The following is an 18,596-nucleotide window of genomic DNA, read 5'->3' on the forward strand; positions in this document are numbered from 1 at the left end:
GTGGCGGGAAGGGCGGCCGCGCCGTGAGGGAGGGAGCGGGCTCCGAGCCCCGTGCGGCTGTCGGGGCTGAGGGGACACCGCGGGGACAGCGAGCCGCCCCGCGGAGGAGGTGCCGGGCGGGAAGGAGCCCGCGCGGGGGAGAATGCGGAGGCGGCCGCCGGCCCCGCGCGCGCGGCGCTTCCCGAGTTCCCGTCGCCGCTTTTCCTCGAGTGTTCGCTGGAGCGAGCACAAGACAGCGTTCTTTCCACCGAGCTCAGGCAGTAAGTTACCTCAGAACTAAAAAGTTTATCCGATTTCAGCTCGCCTCTAAAGGGTCGTCAGGAGCTGCCCAGGGAGGCGGTGGAATCTCCTCCCCTTTAGGGAAAAATTGGATGTGGCACTTGGTGCTGTGGTTCAGTTGACAAGGTGGTGACCCGTCACGGCTTGGATCCCCGAGATCTTTTCCAACCAGATTGATTCTCGTGATTCTGTGATAAACGTATGCAGTCTAACAGCATCAAGAGCACAGTTACATTTTACCACAAAGCAAAATCCAGTCCTAAAATCCAGGGCTTTTAAACACCTCCAAGCACTTTAGATAGAGATAATACCTATTTTTGTACAGGGCAGTGCCAGACACCCATCCTACCCTTGCAGCAGTTGCTGTGACAGACCTTGAACACCGGGATGGGTGATACAGTCCCCTGTTTCACAAAATGCATAAATCCATAATTAGCAGATTTGGGGGTTTTTCCCCCAGTGGTTATAACGTTTCTCAGCTGCTTTAAATAGTTCCAGTAATATCCATGGAACTGAGCTGCTTTTGAGCAGCAGAGTCTCTGCTCTGACAGAGATCCATGGAAGTACATGAGCATAAAGGCTAAATGAGTTACATGGGAGGTGATGCTCTGCAGGAAATCTGTCACAGACCTGTGAGCTGTGGTGTGGTTCTGCTGGACTCCTTCATTAACTTCTCCCTAATGCACACCTTGCTGTTCCTGCTAATTGTACAATCACAGATGCTCTGAGTGCACAACAGCGATCTCTGTTTAAAAAACATTGCTTCTGAAAGGAACGCTTCTTAAGGGCCTACATTATTATTCAAATTGATGCCGAGGATGATGTAAAGAAGGAAGCTGTTCAACAGCACTTCACTGATCTTTCTACAGCAACTTGTATCAGTCTCATTATGCTGTTTATACACACACGGGGCGATGCCGTCCCATTGGTATTACACTGCTAATTGGAATTACTACTTTCAGAAAGAAAAAGTCAGTTTAAGGGCCAAAAGAGAAGCGTGGCTTTAATGTATGCCACAGCATTTATTTCTTTACCGAGGTCCATTGGATTTATAATTACAAATCCATTCTAACGTGTCAAAGCGTTTATCAATGTATTTAATCAATACAATACTCTTGCATTGCTCTTTTGCTGTCAGGTTGCACAAATGAACACTGTATAAACGTAATGAAAATAGACTGCATCTGGCATAAACCCACCTGAAATGACTTCTGGGAAGGTTCCAGCCAAGGATGGAGTGGCCACCTGCTTCATTCTTTCCAGCCATTCAGTGTTTCCCTATATAGGTGTGAAATTACAGGTTTGTGGCATATGCCAAACTGGGGACTTAGTCTAGAGTTTGACTGAAATGCAACTATGTGACCTTTACTTTGCAATAAACACAAGCCATAAATTGTGCAGATATTTGAGGAGAGGATCCTGGAAAATAGGAACAAACAGAAAATCTAGTGGCAGCTATGATTCTGAGCCTTTGTAGATCAAAGATTCTTCTGTTTCCTTCTGTTCTTTTTTTTCTGGTTCAGCAATAGGGAAGCCAAGAATGTCTGCAACAAATATCTCTGCTGTGATTTCTGCTGGAATTTCTTCTTCAGTCAAAGCTGCTGCACCTGGAGAGCAGTAACAGCAACACAAGTCACACAGAAGCAATGTCAAAATTGCTTTCCAGTAAAATTTATAAGCAGCAATGAGTGAATGAAATGTTTTTAAAGATATACAAAGGGATCATGACAAAGTGATGCTTTAATAGCTTAATACTTTATGTGTTTATATCGGGGATTAAACCTGTCAAATCTGTGTGTCTCACCTTGCAGCAGCTCCCTGCCTCAGAGGAGTCGTGGGACAACTTTAACACTTGGTCGATTTGATGTGATTTAGGATCCTCAGGGATGCAGGGATTTCAGAGTTCCCTTTGGCAGCAGCACCTTTGCTGCATGGGGCCCATTGCCAGTGACCCTAAACAGATTCTGTTCCAAACTGGTGGGGACTGGGGCATGAATTGTACAAAAATGCAGTTCCAATTACAATGAGCAATTAAATTCAGCTGCTTGGCTCAAATCAATGCTATAATTTGCTGTTCCAGGCTGGTGTGGACTGGGACATAAATTGCAGACAAATGTGGTTGTTACCAACAGCTCTGCTACAATGGGCACTGTGGCCTGGGTGAAACCAGCACTGGGATTTCCCTGAGTGTTTCTAATTTCAGTTCCAGCCAGCAGATAAACAGCAGTGTAATCTTGTCAGGCCCCAGTTATAGTTCATTGTCCATTTATTTTTAGATGCACCCGTGCAATTGCTTCGTGGATGAAGGACAGTCTGTAGCTCTGTGACTATTTTTGCAATCCCATCTGAGCAGTTTTGACAGCTCTTGGCCTAACAGGGTAAATGGGTTTGAAATTTAAATTATTCCATTTGGGAACTGAAACAATCCTGCTTCTGTGCTGTGTGGAGTGCTAATCCTGTACCTGTGGAATCGTAGGTGTCCGGTTCAGATCCTTCTTTCCTGGGTCTCCTGCCCAGCAGGGTGGTCAGACATGCAGCCAGCTCATCCTCTGTCATCTGCTCCCCTGTCAAAACAGAGCACCACCAGCCCACGGGTTATGGGGTTGGCAGCACAAAAACTCAAAAGCAACTCAAATTAAACTAAACAGGACAGTTCAAAAGAGGATCTGGCTTCTCTGAGATAGGGACATACACACTGCCAACTGGAACACATGATCCCAACGCAGGAAAATGTTGATCCTAAGGAAAATTGTCTTCTCTGTAGCATTTTGGGGAAAAATATCAATCAAAGGAAGAAATTCTGATGCAGACAGCTCTTTAAGCAACATTGCAGTAGTAGGGGCTTGAGCTTCTATTCCCACTGCAGAATTCCTGGCACAGACCACAGTCCATGTAGCAATTTTCATGCAGAGGAAGAGAAAGGTGGAGAAAAGTCTTGATTTAGTATCTTGAAATAACATGGACATAGCACTTGTTCCCAGTGAGTGGTTGGCTCATGCCCTGGAGCATGAGGTTATGGATCTGTTATGAAACTGTTCTATCTGATGTACCTATTTATGGATGTTCACACCATCTCTATAAATAGCTAACCTTTCTCACACTGGTTGAATCCGTGGTTTCCAAGGATCTTTGTGGCAAGGAGTCTTGCCAAGTGATGTACTGAGTAAACCAGCATTTCTCTTTACCTGTTTTAATGCCCAGCTACACTTTTACACCAGAAGTAAGGCAATAGAAGTTTGTTATTAGCACTCTATGGCACTGGCCAGAAGCATATTAACACCCACATTTGTGGTATTCTCCCTGATTGAGCTCAGCTAAATTATCCCATCTTTTCAGTCTTTCACACAGGTACAGCCCAGGACCAATTTCATCCCTCATTTCTTGTCTCACTTTTATCAGTTTTATACTGCTTTTCCAGAGCCTGTGTGACTGGAAAAGAGAACAGCAATTCAGATAAGGGCACACTGGGAGAAGGATACATTTTGCCAAGATCCATACTTATCATTTAACAGCTGAGATACCTCAGGCCAGCAGAGATTTCCAGAGCAGTAAAAGAAGCACAGCTGGGACAAGACATGTGATTATTCAATTTAAAATCTTAAGGCAGGTGGCTCCTCACGCCTGCCCTGGTTACCAGGTTCTCATTCCAGAATAATTTCTTGCTGCAGGAAAAAAGTTCTGAAATTGCAGGCAGAACTAGAAAGCATAAAACTGATATTAGAAACAAAATAACTCACCTCTGCACTGAAGCAGTGACAGGAAGTCTCCTCTGTCAATAACTTTGTCTCCCTTCTTGTTATCATAACCAAGAACCTGAAATGCTCTTTGTATGGTTTTCATTGACAAGCCAAGTGCAGGTCGATGATTTATATAAAGTTTGATAAAATCATCTAAATTGATTTCTGTCACTTCTTCTTCAGTATCTGCATACTCGCTGAATTTGACTTCATTTATCATTTCTTCAATCTAAAGATCAGGACAAGGCAGATTGTTACACGTTTGATTTTGAAGAGCATTGGACCAGTTTCTGATCCCGTGAATGCCGATGTCCCCAGACCGTGCATGTGTTGGTGCCATGGGTGCCATGACCACATCCCAGGAGGAAGCTGCACTCAGCAGCTGAGGGTGGGAATGGCCAACAGTTACACACCTGCTGACATGACAATAACAAGTAAAGAGAGGGGTTACACACACAGAGTCATTTTGGATTTCCTCTGTTGTGACAGGCCCTCGGTGACCCTGCAGCTGTCACCCGCACTTTGGGCACAGCTGTGTCTCCACTCTGGGACAGTGGGCAGGCAAACCACAAACCAGTAAACGCACCATCTTCCATCCTTGCTCTGGAAGCACCCACACGAGGGTCCCAACAGAACCAGGCTGCACACCTGACTGGATAAGAAATCTTATCTCTGCTCTTCCCCGTGTCCAGGGCGGCTCGGGAGCTGCACAAGCCAAACCCGAAATGTGCTCAGTGGGGCTGACACCCTGCACTGCTGGATCCCTCACACTCCTCTCAAACAGGCAAGCACTGGCTGTGCTGGATACCAGTGGTTTTCCTGAAGTCTGGTGCCGTGAGTCAGCCCAGTTGGCAGCTGTGCAGATGTGTGTCCAAAAGGCAGCATCTGCTCCATGCCTTCATTGTCCTTGAAGCCCCTTCAGAGATACACGAGCAGCAGAGAGAGTTCCCTGTGCCAACACGTACCAGCCCTGCTGCTCCCTGGGAAGAGAAGCTGATGCAAGATCTCCCCAGAGAGAACTTTGCATTCAGCCTTGGGCCTTTGTCCTTGTGTCACAAGTTTTTCCACTGAATGAAGCCCAGGGAAAAGGGAAATCTCAGCCTTATATTTTTGCTGTAGCGAATGTCACGCCAAGCAGGAACACTCATTTTCACTCGGCTCTGGCTGATCTGGGATTAGGTTTTATATCAACCCCACTGAACTACAAAAGAAAAACACCAATTCCCAAAAGCTTTGCTAGTCAGCCCAAGCTGCCTTTTCTCCCTCCTGCTTTTCTTTTATTAAAACACTCTAGAGAGAGACGAACCTTCTCTCTGGATTTATTACTGATTGTAGGTTGCCTGGTTTCACAACAGCTCAGCACCTCTGTTTCCATGCCTGAAATGCTGTTTATATTTTAATTTGGGGAAGTGTGAGGCATTATCAGTTATTATTCCAGAGACGTTTCCCAAGGGAATATGTTCTCTGTGTCCCCAAGAGGCAAATATTTAATAACCCAAGGAAAAGATCTGACACAGTATGAAGAGATAACACCTCAACTTGACACCAGGGCACAGCAGCCCCAGCTCAGACAAACACTTGCTGGCTGTGGGGGCTCCCAAGTGAATCAGTTTGGTGGTGGCTGTGGCAACGGTGCTGCCTCCCATCTGGTGGCTCTCCTGGCAGAGCATCCCCGGGCAGATGGGGTGGCACAGACTCACAGCAGTGCCTCAGCAGCCTGTGGGTTGCTGTGCCATGGAAGAGATGAACACAATCTCCCCCTCAGAAAGGCTGGGGGAGCTCAGTGATGCACCTCCTCCCCTAGGAGAGCCTCTCCTGCAGTGATGGTTGGAGCTGGTGCTCAGAGGCCGTTATTCAAATCTCCTTGCTTCAGGTGCAGTCATGCCAGGTTACACATTACAAATGAGGTTTGTGTAGAGTACAAACTGCCTGGGAAAAACAGCCACACAAAGGGGAAGAAGCAGCACCCTTATTAAATCAGTTCTCTCTGCTGTAAAATTTTGATGCTGAGGTTGCCTTGTTGAACAATTCTGAGCTGTCAGGCTCCAGGTTTGCTCAGCCTTCTGCAGTTGCCCAATTTGCTAGCAAGGAAACTTTTAGGAATTTTCTGCCAGATTCTGGCCACTACTATATTGATGCAGACCAGATAAAAATACATTGACAGTCAATAAATACACCCCAGAGCCATCCAGCATGGCAATGGCCAGAATCTGGCCCTTAGAACACTTGGGAAGTGCAATCAGTCTTACTCTTTTTTCTTTTAATAACAACAATAAAAACAGCTGACCAACCTCTTCCTCTGATGGATAAAATCCTATTGCTCTCATTACAGAAGGAATTTCCTCCAAGGGAATATGTGTTGACACCTGTCTGGTCTCCAGTGTTTTGATACCTTGGCTGCACAGCTGTACGTAGTAAAAATAGTCCTCCAGTTCCTGCCAGGGATTCAAACAAACACTGCAAATTTCAGTTACCAGCAGGCACAGGAGATAAGGCTCCTTTCAGGGCTTACTAACAGCCATATCAATGAGATTGCTGTTAAAGGCTAGCTGGACAAAACATAAAGAAATGCCAGGCCTGTATAAATTAAAGCCCAACCAGATGTGGCCAGACAGCGTTCACGGTGAGCATAATTACCCTGAAGAATTTGCCTTCTCTGCCGCCATCCAGGAGGTTGTAGAATGGGATCAAGTTCTCCCCACCCAGGAAAGCAGCAGCATCCAAGGCACTGGCAGAAGTGAAGGAAAGAAGGTACAGGAAGGGTTCATGTGAGGAGAGCTTTCTTGGTTCCCTTTCTAGCCGTTGTTCACAGACACTTGCAATAAATAAAATCCCTGGGCCTCAGAATTCAGGAAAGGAAAGCACTGCCTTGAACCTTGTGCTGTTTTATCATCAGCTGCACTTCTACAGCATATTTCATACCCAGGTTTTACATACAATAGCACAGTGTGGGAATTAATTATTACTGAATGGTCCTCTTGTTTAGAGGAATGAGTACAGGGCTGGGAGCCAGGAGCTTTTCCATGGACTTGAACTTGGTGTCTGGCATTTGGCTTTTCTGCTTCCTTATAGAGACATTGAGGGAGATGAATTAGCTAGATCAGCATTTTGAACATGCAGAGAAGGCTGGGGCTTGGTGTTTGCAATAAACCACACAAGTCCCTGTTCCTTGATCCAACACATTTTTCCCCAATAACTCAGTGCAATCCATTACCCGCCTTCCTCCGCCGTGGCGGGCGACGGAGGCACAGGTGCAGTTTGCATTAAACTGAAAGCGCCTGAGTAGCCACCTCTTTGTTTCAATTTCATAGGCAGTTGGAGCCAAAAGAATCCCTTTGGCTTGTGCAGATGTAAAAAGAAACCAAGCCTGGAAGTGCAATCATGGCATAGCACTGCCACATAATACCCCACGCCTGGCAGCCAGGCTGCAGCTTTCACACACACCTCTGTAGTGCTGCTTCCACTGGGGTTTTTTTGCAAGCTTCATGCTTTTTTCATAATTAAGTTATTTGGGTATTAAACACAGTGGAGATTCACAAGATGCCAGAAGCAGCAATAAAATGATAATTAGCTCATCAAAAACTTCGCTCCAAAAACAAATTAAATAGAAATTCAATGTTGCCTGGACTCTGGCCAACCATTATAAAGAAGGATCATTTATATTCTATTGCCTTCCTTAAAATGTCGCTTATCCTGACCCCCGACTGCTTAAGCCACACAAAGTGGAAAAGAAAATAAATAAACCCATTGCTTTCCCATCCAAGTTTCCTTTGTTCTGGCACATGAAGGTGAGCTGCCTTGGCATTCCTTGGGCTTTCCTCAGAGCAAATGGTACCTGCAAAATGTGTTCCCTGCAGGACCAGCACGTGTCTTAACCACAAAGCCTTGGTCCTAGGAAGGTGAAGGGCAGTGGTGCACACCTAATGGCAGTCATAGGAGCTAGGGCTAAAAGCCTGCTCCCATGGAGTCATTTCCCAGAAACCAGGAGACACTGGGCTCTGTGCTAGGAGGGTGTTGTGCAGGTTTTGGGAAAAAAAAAAAAAAAAGCCAAACACAGACCAAGGGAGACTATGTCTATCCTAACATGTCTATCCACACTATCCTAACTCTGCCATGGACTAAGCTTCCTTGCCAGTCCCTGAAGTGTGAAGTGGTTCCATGGTGACCTGGTAGTTTTCATGCCATTCACAGCTGCCTTGCTCCATTTCTATGTACAAATGTATCTATTGGGCACCTGCAGCCATGAGGGGAGAGCCTGTGCCCCAAACATGTATTGCATTGAGCAGCTTTGGTCCTTGACGTGCCAAGAAACCAAAATATCTATCCTGCCTTTGCTGTATTACCCTCCTGTCCTGTGGGAGTACATCTGGCACCACTGCCCAAGGGATCTGGCAGAGGGAAGCCTGCAGAGGACGGTGTAAGAAACCTGGCAGGATTCATCACTGATGCTCTGGGCCAGAGCCTGGAGATCCTTCTTTGTTAAAGCAGCCTCCACTCTTCAACCACCCCATTTATTGCAGGCCATTTATTCATGTAAGCAAAGCTTTATAGGACTAAGGTGGCTTGTCCTAAATCCAGTCTTCAAACACAGGGGGGATTTCCCAGCAAATTCCCATTCCATTTGGAGAGCAGACCTTTTGTGTCAGCTGCTGCCCTGGGTGCTCCTCCTGCAGCCAGTGCTGCCCTTCTGGTCCCTCCTAACCCTGACAGTCTCCCATCACACTGGTCAGGCCCTCACAAGTATCACAAAATCCTCTGCCCAACTTCTTACCACTTGGGCACCATTTCCCAGACTGGAGTATTGCTCAGGCACTGTGGCCACCCCTGTGAGGTTTGCTGGCTTAATCCCTCCTACATCACAGAGAGGGGAACAAACCCCCCTAAAATATGTCCCTCTTGTTTCAGCTGCCACCCCACATGGCTGCTTGGGGCCCAGTGGGTCAACCAAGCAGCTGTGGGAAGCAGTAACAAGATTCCTTTCCCCTTCCTGCCATAACTCACTGCAGGTTGACTTTCCATTTCATGAAAGTGCGCTCCTTGCCCCCGGCTGTGAAGACGTAACGCCCGTCGTGGGAGACGGCAAAGTCAGCGGCACCGTCCGGGTGGCAGATGAAGGCTGAGGACTTGTGGGGGTTGCCATCAACAGGCAGCATCTGCAAGCCCACCTGTGAGGGAAGAGGGAGTCTGGGAGGGCTGCGGGTCCCACTGGGGCACTGCCACATCCTCTTCCCCAGGAGCTTGCTCAGCTCTCAGGCAGGACCAGCCTACACGTGGTTTTGTCTTCAAGGAAATTCCCAAGGGCCCACCAGCTCTGCAAGGGGGGGCTCCATACCTTGTCCTTTGTAATGTACACCAAGTAGTGTTGCCGGGGGTCTGCAGAGCTTGTCCGAGGGAGGATTTGTATCTTCTCCAAGGGGGAGCCATAGGTTGGTCCCAAAAGGGTCTTTCTAAAGACAAACAATGTATTTATCCACTCTAGGCCACCCAAAACATTTTCCCCCTCTGAACAGCTTTTGTGTGGAAGGATGGGTAGATATGGGAGGTGTGCAGGGGCTTTGTGCTACTGGCTGACAGAACAGGACAGGACAAGGTCCCCAGCTAGAAGAGACTACACTGAGGTTGAGAAATTAATTTAGTGGTCAGGGGTTATTGTGCTTTGCTCATGTGGACCCCAATCTCCTTATCTGATGTCTAACTGCTATATCTCAGGTCCAATATAGTGAGCAGACCAAGATCCACCTACAGCCACAACCTTGCTAAATGAGACATCAGTGAACAGCAGAGAGGGCATAAGAATGGAGTGACCTGAGGGCTCTAGAGCCATCCCAAGATCTGCATCACAGATGGAAAATCACATGCTCATGGGTGGGAGTGTGGTGGTCATTAGACCAAGGAGAACACAGGGTCAGGAGGAGGCTCCCAGGCAATGGCAGGCCTGAATCAATCCTCTACCTGCACATTTTGGTGGTTGTGTTGTAGAGCTTCATTTTGTAGCAGTTGTTGGCAGTGAGGAAAAAGGACTCGGTGCCGAGCTGTGGGTACCAGGTCAAGCACAGGGGCACTGCAGCCTGCTCCAGCCTGTCCCTGTGTGTGACCACCAAGTGGTCCTTGATGCTGCTGCTCAGATCATACTCAACCTGGAGGGAAGACAAGGAAACAGCAACTCCCCTGTGGTCTGCCCTGCACCCCTGACCTTGTGGATTCACTGGATTTGCATTTCCTGGAGAAGCCACAATAGGAGAGCCTCAGCAGCAAGACCAGGCTGAGAAACAACCCACAGCTGTGGGGAGAAGGTTGGGAGCCATGGAACCAAACATGGAGTCTCCTTTGATGGCCTTGTCCAGCGCCACCCCTTTAAGCACAAATCTTCCCTGTCCTTTAAACTTTCACATCGACCCACCAGCTGCCGGTCCTCCCCGAGGCTCAGGAGCCTGGGCTCGTTGCTGTCAGAGTGGACCCCAAAGAGGATGCTCCGGATGGGTTTGTAGTGGGAGTCCAGCCCTGCCAGGTGTTCCCAGCATCTGCTCCCCTTCTGCGGGACTCTCTTGTAAACAGTCACTGAATAATTCTCATCCTGCAACAAAAGCACAAAGCTCAACGAGGGAAATGGTTGTTTTTTTTTTTTGTACAGATCATCACCAGTTGCTACAACCTCTGAGCCAAACTGCTTCAACGCTGCCTCAATACTTCTACAGCAAAACATGGGATTGAGGGAGCAGCCCCTCCCAGAGCACCAGCCAGGAGGAAATCCTGCTCCAGCCCCTTCTTCAGATGGATGCAGAGCTAAGACTTGTCACTAAAGTTAGGGACTGGGACTTAGAGTCTCCGGAGCCGCTGTGACTGGTGACGTTTTTACAGAGTGACTCTTCAAACCAGGAAAAGCACTCTGGAGTCAGGAAGCCCCAGGGGAGGAACAGCCCTCTGCCCTGTTCTCTGCATTTCAGTCACCAAGCCCCAGGGGAGGGACGGCCCTCTGCCCCGCTGCTCTGTGCCTGCAGGATGGCCCGCAGTTCCCAGTCCCTCCCAAAGCTGCCCCGAGCAGCGCATGTAAATCACCGAGCGGAAAAAACAAGCTTACAGCGGTTGCGAGGTACTTGGAATCGTGAGAGAAGCTGATGTGAGTCACGGGACATTGCGAGAACTGGAATTCCTCGCATATGGACTGAAGGGAAATTGCATCAAGGATGTAAACGCTTCCATCAGTAAATCCAGCAGCCAGAAAATGACCTGGAAAGCAGACCAGAAACCTCTCACGACACCATCACTCCTCCCAGAAAGGCCAGTGCTTGGCACATGGTCAGGTCACAGGGCTGGGATACCTTCAGGATCATAGGATAAGCACTGGATGCCAGCCTCGGTGAATATCCTGCTAACGAGGTACTGGGTCTGCTTGTATTCCCACACCTTCAGCAGCCCACAGTGACTCCCCACAGCCACCAGTGGCTCCTGAGGGTGGCAGGCAATGGCATTCACAGCTTTCTTCGCCTCTGTCATGATTCTTTCAAAGTTTGTGCTGTCTGTTGCAACATGGAACATGGTTGCATCAGAGGTTGAAAGGATAAAGTTCCTGTTTAGCATGAGAGAAACAGAATTCGATGAATCAGACCAACTGGCTCACGTCCCTGCAAGCTATATTACACATCAGTCTTTTTTTGGCAAGTTAGTTGGACAATCACTTATATTTTGTGATACACAGTATGCAAACGCTCCTTGACCTGGAAGGCAAGTGACACTTTGTATTCATGACCTGGGAAATGGCCACGGGAAGACACCGGAGCCAGTTCCATTTTCTACTTGGCTGGGCAAGCCAGAAGATTAATGACATCTGGGGAGCTCCTGCCGTTTGCAAGTCACTGGTGTGTGAGATGGACAAGTGAGCAACTGGAGATACTCTGAATGGCCTTGTCACGTGTCCCCATGCCACCACTGCCAGTGGCTGCACGTTGGCCATGCTGCCATGGCCAGGGTCAGAGGGCAGTTTCAGTCCCTGTCTGCTCACTTGGCCACACTGAGCAGCACAGCAGGGAGGTGTCACTGTGTGACTGGTGATGGGTAAGCAGACAGCAGGACCATTATTCATATTGCAGCACAAATATGTACAGTTTCAGTCTGCTTGAGTGAGAGTCTGGACCCCGTAAAAGGGACAAGAGAGGATCACCCAGAAATCCCAGAGTGGTTTGAGTAGGAAGGGACCATAAAGATCATCTTGTTTCGACACTTTACACTAGACCAGGTTGCTCCAAGCCCCATCCAATCTGGGCTTGAATGATTCCAGGCATGGGGCATCCACTGCTTCTCTGGACAACCTGTGCCAGGACATCACCACCCTCACAGTGAGGAATTTCTTCCTATATCACATCTGGCCTCTGTCAATTTTTGCCATTTTCCCCTTGTCCTGTCACTCCTTGTCCAAAGTCCCTCTCCAGCTGTTTTAGAGCCCTTGAGGCACTGGAAGGTGCTAGAAGGTCTCCTTGGAGCCTTCTCCAGACAGACAAGTGGGGAAGCACAGCCTCTTTGCCAGCTGTTCCATCACAGCCACCAGTTTGTGCACATCTGGCCCAGGCACTGATGGACTCTGCACCCCTTGCGTGCCTTGCTGGGCTCTCCAGCCATTCCTGATCCCACCAGGCTCTGGGATGAGCTCAGGCCTTTCCTTCCCCTTTGGGAAGCCAAACCATCCCCCAGGACACTGCTCCAAGCTGGAGAAGAATCTGTCCCACACGGCTCTTTGGAAAACACGTGTGGCTAAGAACAGACATTGCCAAGAAAGCCTTAACAGGAGTGACAGACATGTGGTTTGCAGGCTGGGTGGAGCCACACAACAGCTTCATGTGGCCTGCAGACTCCCTGGAAGTCCTCAGGCACAGCTATGTCACACAGAGGGACAGAGAGGGGCTGGTGACCAGTCAGTGTGGTACAACCCTGCACTGGTGCCATGGCCCCAGTTAGCTTGCCAAGCCATGATAAAATCTGGATACAGCCATGCCTGGGAAGGGTTTAAGGGGGGATTAAGGGGCCCAGTGAGAGCTGGAGGCTTGGCATTAGCACTGGCTGGTGGGTGGGTACTGACAGGGAAGCTGATCATCACCGTGCCTGCACTAACACCGTGTCTGTGCCAAGGCATCACCTGGAGCTGAGTCTGGGACGTGCTGGAGCCCACCCACACTCCCTCCCTCTCCTGCCCAGGAGCCTGGGCACAAGGCTGAGTCCTGCTCCAGAGCAGGCAGAAGCTCATGGAGCAGCCCTCACTGAGCACCTCCCCAACTTTCAGCTGCAAGGCAAACACAGGAGAAGACCTGGGTTGGTAAAGAGGCACTCACCTGGTGAGAAAAGGCTGGCTGCTGCCCGGGAGGGCACTGGGAGCATCCCGAAGGATTGTGGAGAAGGAGATGGACTGGATGGGACCCACTTTGTCGTGGCTGTAGGTGCTGAGGAGCCGCAGCTGCCCATCGTAGAATTTAACCTGCCCTTTCACATCACCTGTGGCTATACAGCTGCAGGGAAGGGAAGGTTATTCACCAACACACTGCCTGACAACTCCAAATATTTCTTGAAGAGCATCCTTGGGTGGAAGCAAACCTCTTCCCCTTTCTCTGCACAAGCACACCAGCAGAGCCCTGCACAGATGTGCAGGAGAAAGGCAGGATTGTGCAGAAACCAGCGGTTCTGCTGTGACCCTGCCGTGTCCCTGCCGTGTCCCCAAGGCTGTCGCAGCGTTTGGTGGCTGTCTGCTCCCTCTGCCGGTAGCAGCCAGGAGGCTGTCTGAGCTATCCCAGGAGAGCTGGCATCTCACCACCACGAGTTTTCAAGTTCATTTCCACCCCCAGACAAACCCATTGCTGGAAAATTACTCATAAACCAGCAGCACTTTCCTGCATGAGTGACCGTGCTGCTAAGTGACTTAAAACGCCAACATTTCTGCCACTCCTACAGCTACTGAAAAGGGCTGCCCTGTTACCTCTCCAACACCTGGAGCACGGTGAGACTCTCCTTCTGCATTGCCACCACCTTGGCAGGTGTCACTCCGTGGGGTTTGGCCGGCAGCTCCTCGGGGACAGTGCGGGGATCGTCCATGTCCCACAGCACCAGCTTCCCGGCCGACGTGCCCGTCAGAGCTTGGGTGTTGTTAAAATGGAAAACTGACTGGCTGAACTGTCCCACCAGGCACTTGAAGGTCTGTGGAGACAGCGGCCAGGCCGTGTTTTCATCCCAGAGCTGGCTCTGCCCTCCTCAAGCAGAGAGGTTTCTGCTTGGTCCTCATGGCATTCCCTCCTGTCCCATGGCAGGACAAGAGCCCCAGGAGAAAATGCAGTGAGGCACTTTGGGGAGAGAGCTCTGCTTGAGCTCAGCTTGGACAAGCCTGGCTTGTCCCTGTCTGAGGGGTACAGGCCAGGGCCACTGGTTTTGCTTAAGGGGTTGGGGAGGGACAGTGCTGCTGCCAGCAGGAAAGCCAAGAGGGTGACATGCTGTGGTCCCTCCCTGCTGTGCTCACCTGGTTGCTCAGGAATGGTGTCCCATACTGCAAACCAGAATCATCCTGGGGAAAGCAGAGAAAACATCCAGGACAGGGATTTTGGAACCAAGCTCTGCAGTGCCAGCATGTCCCTTCCCCACCATCTGGGCACTGGCCCCACACTGTGGTGACCAAAACAGGAAAGGTTCCAAGGTCTTCCAGAGAGCACAAAACATCCTCTCCTTCCACCTGCTTCTTTCCAAAAGCTGCTAAATGGCACAAGGCCCATGGGAAAGCAGGAGTGGGAGAGGTGAAGAGCATCCCTGCCACGGCTGGGCCTGACCAGTGTGGGAGTGGAGGGAGTCTGATACTCTGTCCAGGCCACTTTGGGATCTGGGAAGGGCAGGGAGCAGGGAAGGGACAGATCTGCAGAGTGACCCCAGTTGTGGACAGACACCCAGCCCCTGAGCCCCCCCTGCCACCTCCTTTCTGGCACCAAAAACACGACTTCCCGTGTCTCTACTTACCCACAGGTAAAATATCACCTGGGTTTTGCTGTTGCTGACAAACTCATGGGGATTCTGAGGGTTAAAAATGACATAATCCTGAAATTCAAAGAATTGCATTAGCAGCAAGCTCAGCAATGCTTTCTGCTTATTCTCCCATCCAAAACCACTGCTTTTATCCAAAGCCACCTCACCAGCTGCACTGAACCGAAATGAGAGGACACCCCATGCCTGTCAGGCATTAGAGGAACAGGGATGAGCCCTTGGGATGCTCTGCTGCATCAGGGTGCCCCAGGGATGGGGTGTGATCCTGCCCCCCTTGGCACGGTCACTCACCTGATACCCAAACTCAGGCTTCAGCTCTGTGCTGCACACGGGTTCCTCTGTGAGCAAAGTCCATCTCCAAACACAAACTTTCTGAAAGAGAAGGGGAGAAAAATCCAAGGAACACTCCCATGGCTCTCTGGGAGGTTTGGGGTGCCAGGTGAATGCCAGTCCCCACTGCAGGGGATGATGTGGCCTAAAAGACTGGAGCAGGCCAAACCCCAGCACAGCCTGGCAGCAGAAAGCTTAATTTCAGGAAATAATGCTAGAAATTGCTTAGCTGAAAGTGATGAAGTCAGAAGCTTTTATCCCAAATTAAGATCCATTTTCTCAACTCTGCAGCATTCACTTTAATGAAATCCAGGTCTGTCTTCTAATGGCTCAGCAACAACAAAGCACCACTCTCCCCATGTGAATTCCCACCTCCCCTGTGCTGCACTGCAAAAACTTGCAAGTCTCTATCCTGCAAAGCTATGAAAGAGGAGACACTCTCTTCACCTGCACAGTAGCAGCACTAATGGTCACCAGATACTTGGCATCCTGGGAAATGGCAATGGCACAGACCCCGTCCTCGGCATGGCTCTCGAAGATGGTGCGCACGGGTACCCTGCGGAGCACAGGTCCCATGGGTGCTCCAGGCAGTCACTTGGCAAGGCCTGTGCCACAGCCCACCCACCCTGTGTGGAAGAAGGGATGGAGGGAGGGAGGCTGCAAACACTGGTGCTGCCACAGGCTGGTGCTCAGTGGCCCCTCCATCCCTTCCTCCCAAGTTGATGGCACTGGGAAACAACTCAGCAGGGATCTTTGAAGATCCTACAGCATGGAGATGTGGTGTACTTAGTCTGGGGGAGCTCAGCCCCATCTCATGTCCCATGAGTGTGGGTGATACAAGGACTGTGAAGGACTTGGTTTGGTTTTGGTTCTTTTACTGCTTTTTAGTCTGTCCCTGTGTTCTCCCATTTTACTCTCAGTTGAGACTGGAGTCTGAGTGATTTATTGGACTCAGGGGGTTTCCAAAAGAGGAGGTTCCTGGGAGCTTACCCAGAGTAGGAGTCCCACACGATGATCATAGCATCTGGCCCTTGGTCAGCAGTGGCAACCCAGCGTTTGTCTGCACTCACACACAGGCAGGAGATGACATTTGTGTGACCCTGGGGAGAGAAGCAGCAAAGTGCCTTGGAGGCTGCAAACCTGGGGCTGTTCTGTTCATACCTTTTGTATGGGCTGCTCCTGGCTTTGGTTGTAGGTGACCCCTGAGCACAGGGCACCAGAAAGAGAGATGGAGGAGAGGGGTTCAGGAGAAGGGGAGGAGGAGGAGGAGGGAGATGCTCGGCTGTGCCAGACCTGCAGGTGGAACTGCCTGCTCTGCAGGATGTCGTGGATGACCACTGTGTGGGAGGAGACGTACAGGAGCACCCGGTCCTCCCCGTCCATCAGGCTGTGCACAGCCAGGCTGCTGTTGTAGCCAAACACCCAGGACAGGTCCTGCAGGGAAGAGACAGTCCTGGCTCTGAGCAGCCAGGACAAAAAGGCACACAAGGTCTGTGGGGTGATGGAAGAGAGCAGGACAGGAGTGCTGGGTGCACTCCTGGTGGCACTGTGCCCACAGGTACTCACAAGGGGGTGAAAGCTGCTGTCCCTGCTCTTCCGGAACAGCATCCCCGGCATGGCTGCCCACACCATGCTGGCAGAGCCTTTGTGCCCTGTGTGCTTCTCCCTGTAGCCTGAGAGGGGGCTGGAGATGGCTCCCTTGGACTCACACAGTGCTGGGGTGGTTCAGGGGGTCCAGCACCCTCCAGGCAGGGTGTCCCAGCAGGGCCTCCCCCCAGGGTGCCCTGGCCCCCAGCCCAGGTGCTGGGCAGGGTGTCTGAGGTCCCCATACCTAAAGGAGATGACCGGGGACACGATGGTGTCTCAGGATGGTCATCCTCTGGTGCTTCTTTCTTCTCCCTGGCAGCAGCAAGGGGATCCTTGAAAGGAAGAGAGGTTTTGGTGAGTGCTGTCTCCTGGGCTGGTCCGGATGGGGACTGCCCTGTGGCTACTGGGAATGAACCCCAGCATGTCTCAGACCCCAAGGGTTCTGTTTCCACTGGGATCTGCCCCAGACCCTGTCTCAAACAGGGCTTCCCATGGTGCTGCCCTCACCTCCTCAGGCTGCACATCCATCTCCTGAGTCTGTCTGTCCTGGGACATCTGGGCTCACTGCTTAGTGCTGCTCCTCCCTTGGTGGGTTACTCCAGTGTAACTTCACATGGACCATGCATCCACACCTTCACCCAGGGAGCTGGGGTGTGGAGATGCTCTGAAATACTTCCCAACACACACTCTCCCAGATTTGTCTGCACAACAACCTAGAATTGGGCACAGCAGGAGAAAAGGGCACCTGTGAAGCTGGAAATGGGTCCCGGAGCCCCTTCTGAGCTCCCCCACTGAGCACGAACAAGGCCAGTACAGCGGCTCCTCCAGCCGAGCGCAGGCTCCCTCCCTCCCGCACACCGGCCACGGAAATTCCCCTTTCGGGTGGGATTTTATCACAGTCCCCGTGAGCACCGAGCTGCTCCTGGGCAGCAGCTGCTTCATCTCCGGCTTCACGGGTCTGGACTTGAGCCAACACCGAAACCTTGTGCGCGGAAAACTTTCACGGGAGGGCAAAGAGGCCCTGGGGAAAACCCTCCGGGCCTCGGCGGGCGGGACGGGAGCGGCGGGGCTCACCGCCGGGTCTCGCCGCGCTCGCACGGAACCGGTCCCAAGACCGCTCCGGGCTTCGCTGCCTCCTGCTGTCCCGAGGGACCCCCCCGGAGAGCCTCCCGAGGAACCCCCGCTCACCGACACAGCGATCCCCGCGTCTCTCTGCCTCTGCGACCGCCGTTCCCAGGCAACGGCTGCACCGGCTGCGCCACCGGCTGCACCGGGAAACAACGGGAGAGAGGGGAGACCCTCCTCATCCTCACCGGCTGCACCGGGAAACGCCGGGAGAGAGGGGAGACCCTCCTCATCCTCACCGGCTGCACCGGGAAACGCCGGGAGAGAGGGGAGACCCTCCTCATCCTCACCGGCTGCACCGGGAAACAACGGGAGAGAGGGGAGACCCTCCTCATCCTCACCGGCTGCACCGGGAAACAACGGGAGAGAGGAGGGAACTTCCTCGTCCCCAGCGGGTGCCAGGAAGAGGCAGCGCTGGCCCCCAGCCCAAAGCAGGGACCCGGAGGAGGGAACATCCAGCCCTTCACCCTCGCCAAGCCTAAATCCTGCCCATGGCTGTGGCAAAGCCCCTCTTGGCATCGCCGGAGCCGTTCG

General features: G+C 51.2%; 1 protein-coding gene and 1 long non-coding RNA gene across 4 annotated transcripts; one reads left to right on the plus strand and one right to left on the minus strand.

Moving 5' to 3' along the window:
• The first annotated feature begins 17 nt into the window (after positions 1-17).
• Positions 18-16,526, plus strand: LOC135282609 (uncharacterized). Its single transcript, XR_010348686.1, has 2 exons — positions 18-260; positions 10,648-16,526. It is a non-coding gene; the product is annotated as an uncharacterized LOC135282609 (long non-coding RNA).
• Positions 1,256-18,209, minus strand: CFAP251 (cilia and flagella associated protein 251). 3 transcript variants are annotated; one of them, XM_064392513.1, is made up of 23 exons: positions 18,126-18,209; positions 17,445-17,650; positions 17,182-17,269; positions 16,917-17,023; positions 16,644-16,784; positions 16,341-16,450; positions 15,798-15,906; positions 15,312-15,392; positions 14,997-15,074; positions 14,509-14,553; positions 13,975-14,192; positions 13,337-13,510; positions 11,336-11,583; positions 11,095-11,243; positions 10,417-10,590; positions 9,969-10,153; positions 9,349-9,463; positions 9,018-9,181; positions 6,654-6,744; positions 6,308-6,451; positions 4,017-4,245; positions 2,742-2,843; positions 1,256-1,886 (listed from the first exon to the last, which is right to left on the minus strand). In XM_064392513.1, the coding sequence occupies exons 2-23, from the start codon at positions 17,490-17,492 to the stop codon at positions 1,735-1,737; spliced, it is 2,952 nt and encodes a 983-aa protein (XP_064248583.1). In that variant the 5' UTR covers positions 17,493-17,650; positions 18,126-18,209; the 3' UTR covers positions 1,256-1,734. The 3 variants fall into 3 exon arrangements, with proteins under 3 accessions (XP_064248583.1, XP_064248581.1, XP_064248582.1); XM_064392511.1 differs by having other exon boundaries at positions 14,997-15,182; XM_064392512.1 differs by lacking the exon at positions 18,126-18,209 and adding an exon at positions 18,012-18,115 and having other exon boundaries at positions 14,997-15,182.
• Positions 18,210-18,596: the final 387 nt, after the last annotated feature.

This window comes from Passer domesticus, chromosome 17 (genome assembly GCF_036417665.1).
Source record: "Passer domesticus isolate bPasDom1 chromosome 17, bPasDom1.hap1, whole genome shotgun sequence".
NCBI classification, from domain to species: domain Eukaryota; kingdom Metazoa; phylum Chordata; class Aves; order Passeriformes; family Passeridae; genus Passer; species Passer domesticus.

Bases quoted from the DNA above. Each gene is read 5' to 3' on its own strand.
- CFAP251 (XM_064392511.1), bottom strand. From the start codon at position 17,492: ATGTCCCAGGACAGACAGACTCAGGAGATGGATGTGCAGCCTGAGGAG. The intron at 16,451-16,643 runs GTCTGGCACAGC...TTCTCTCCCCAG, and splicing joins GCAGGCAGTTCCACCTGCAG to GGTCACACAAATGTCATCTC. The intron at 15,393-15,797 runs GTGAAGAGAGTG...CTTCTCTTTCAG, and splicing joins TTAGTGCTGCTACTGTGCAG to AAAGTTTGTGTTTGGAGATG.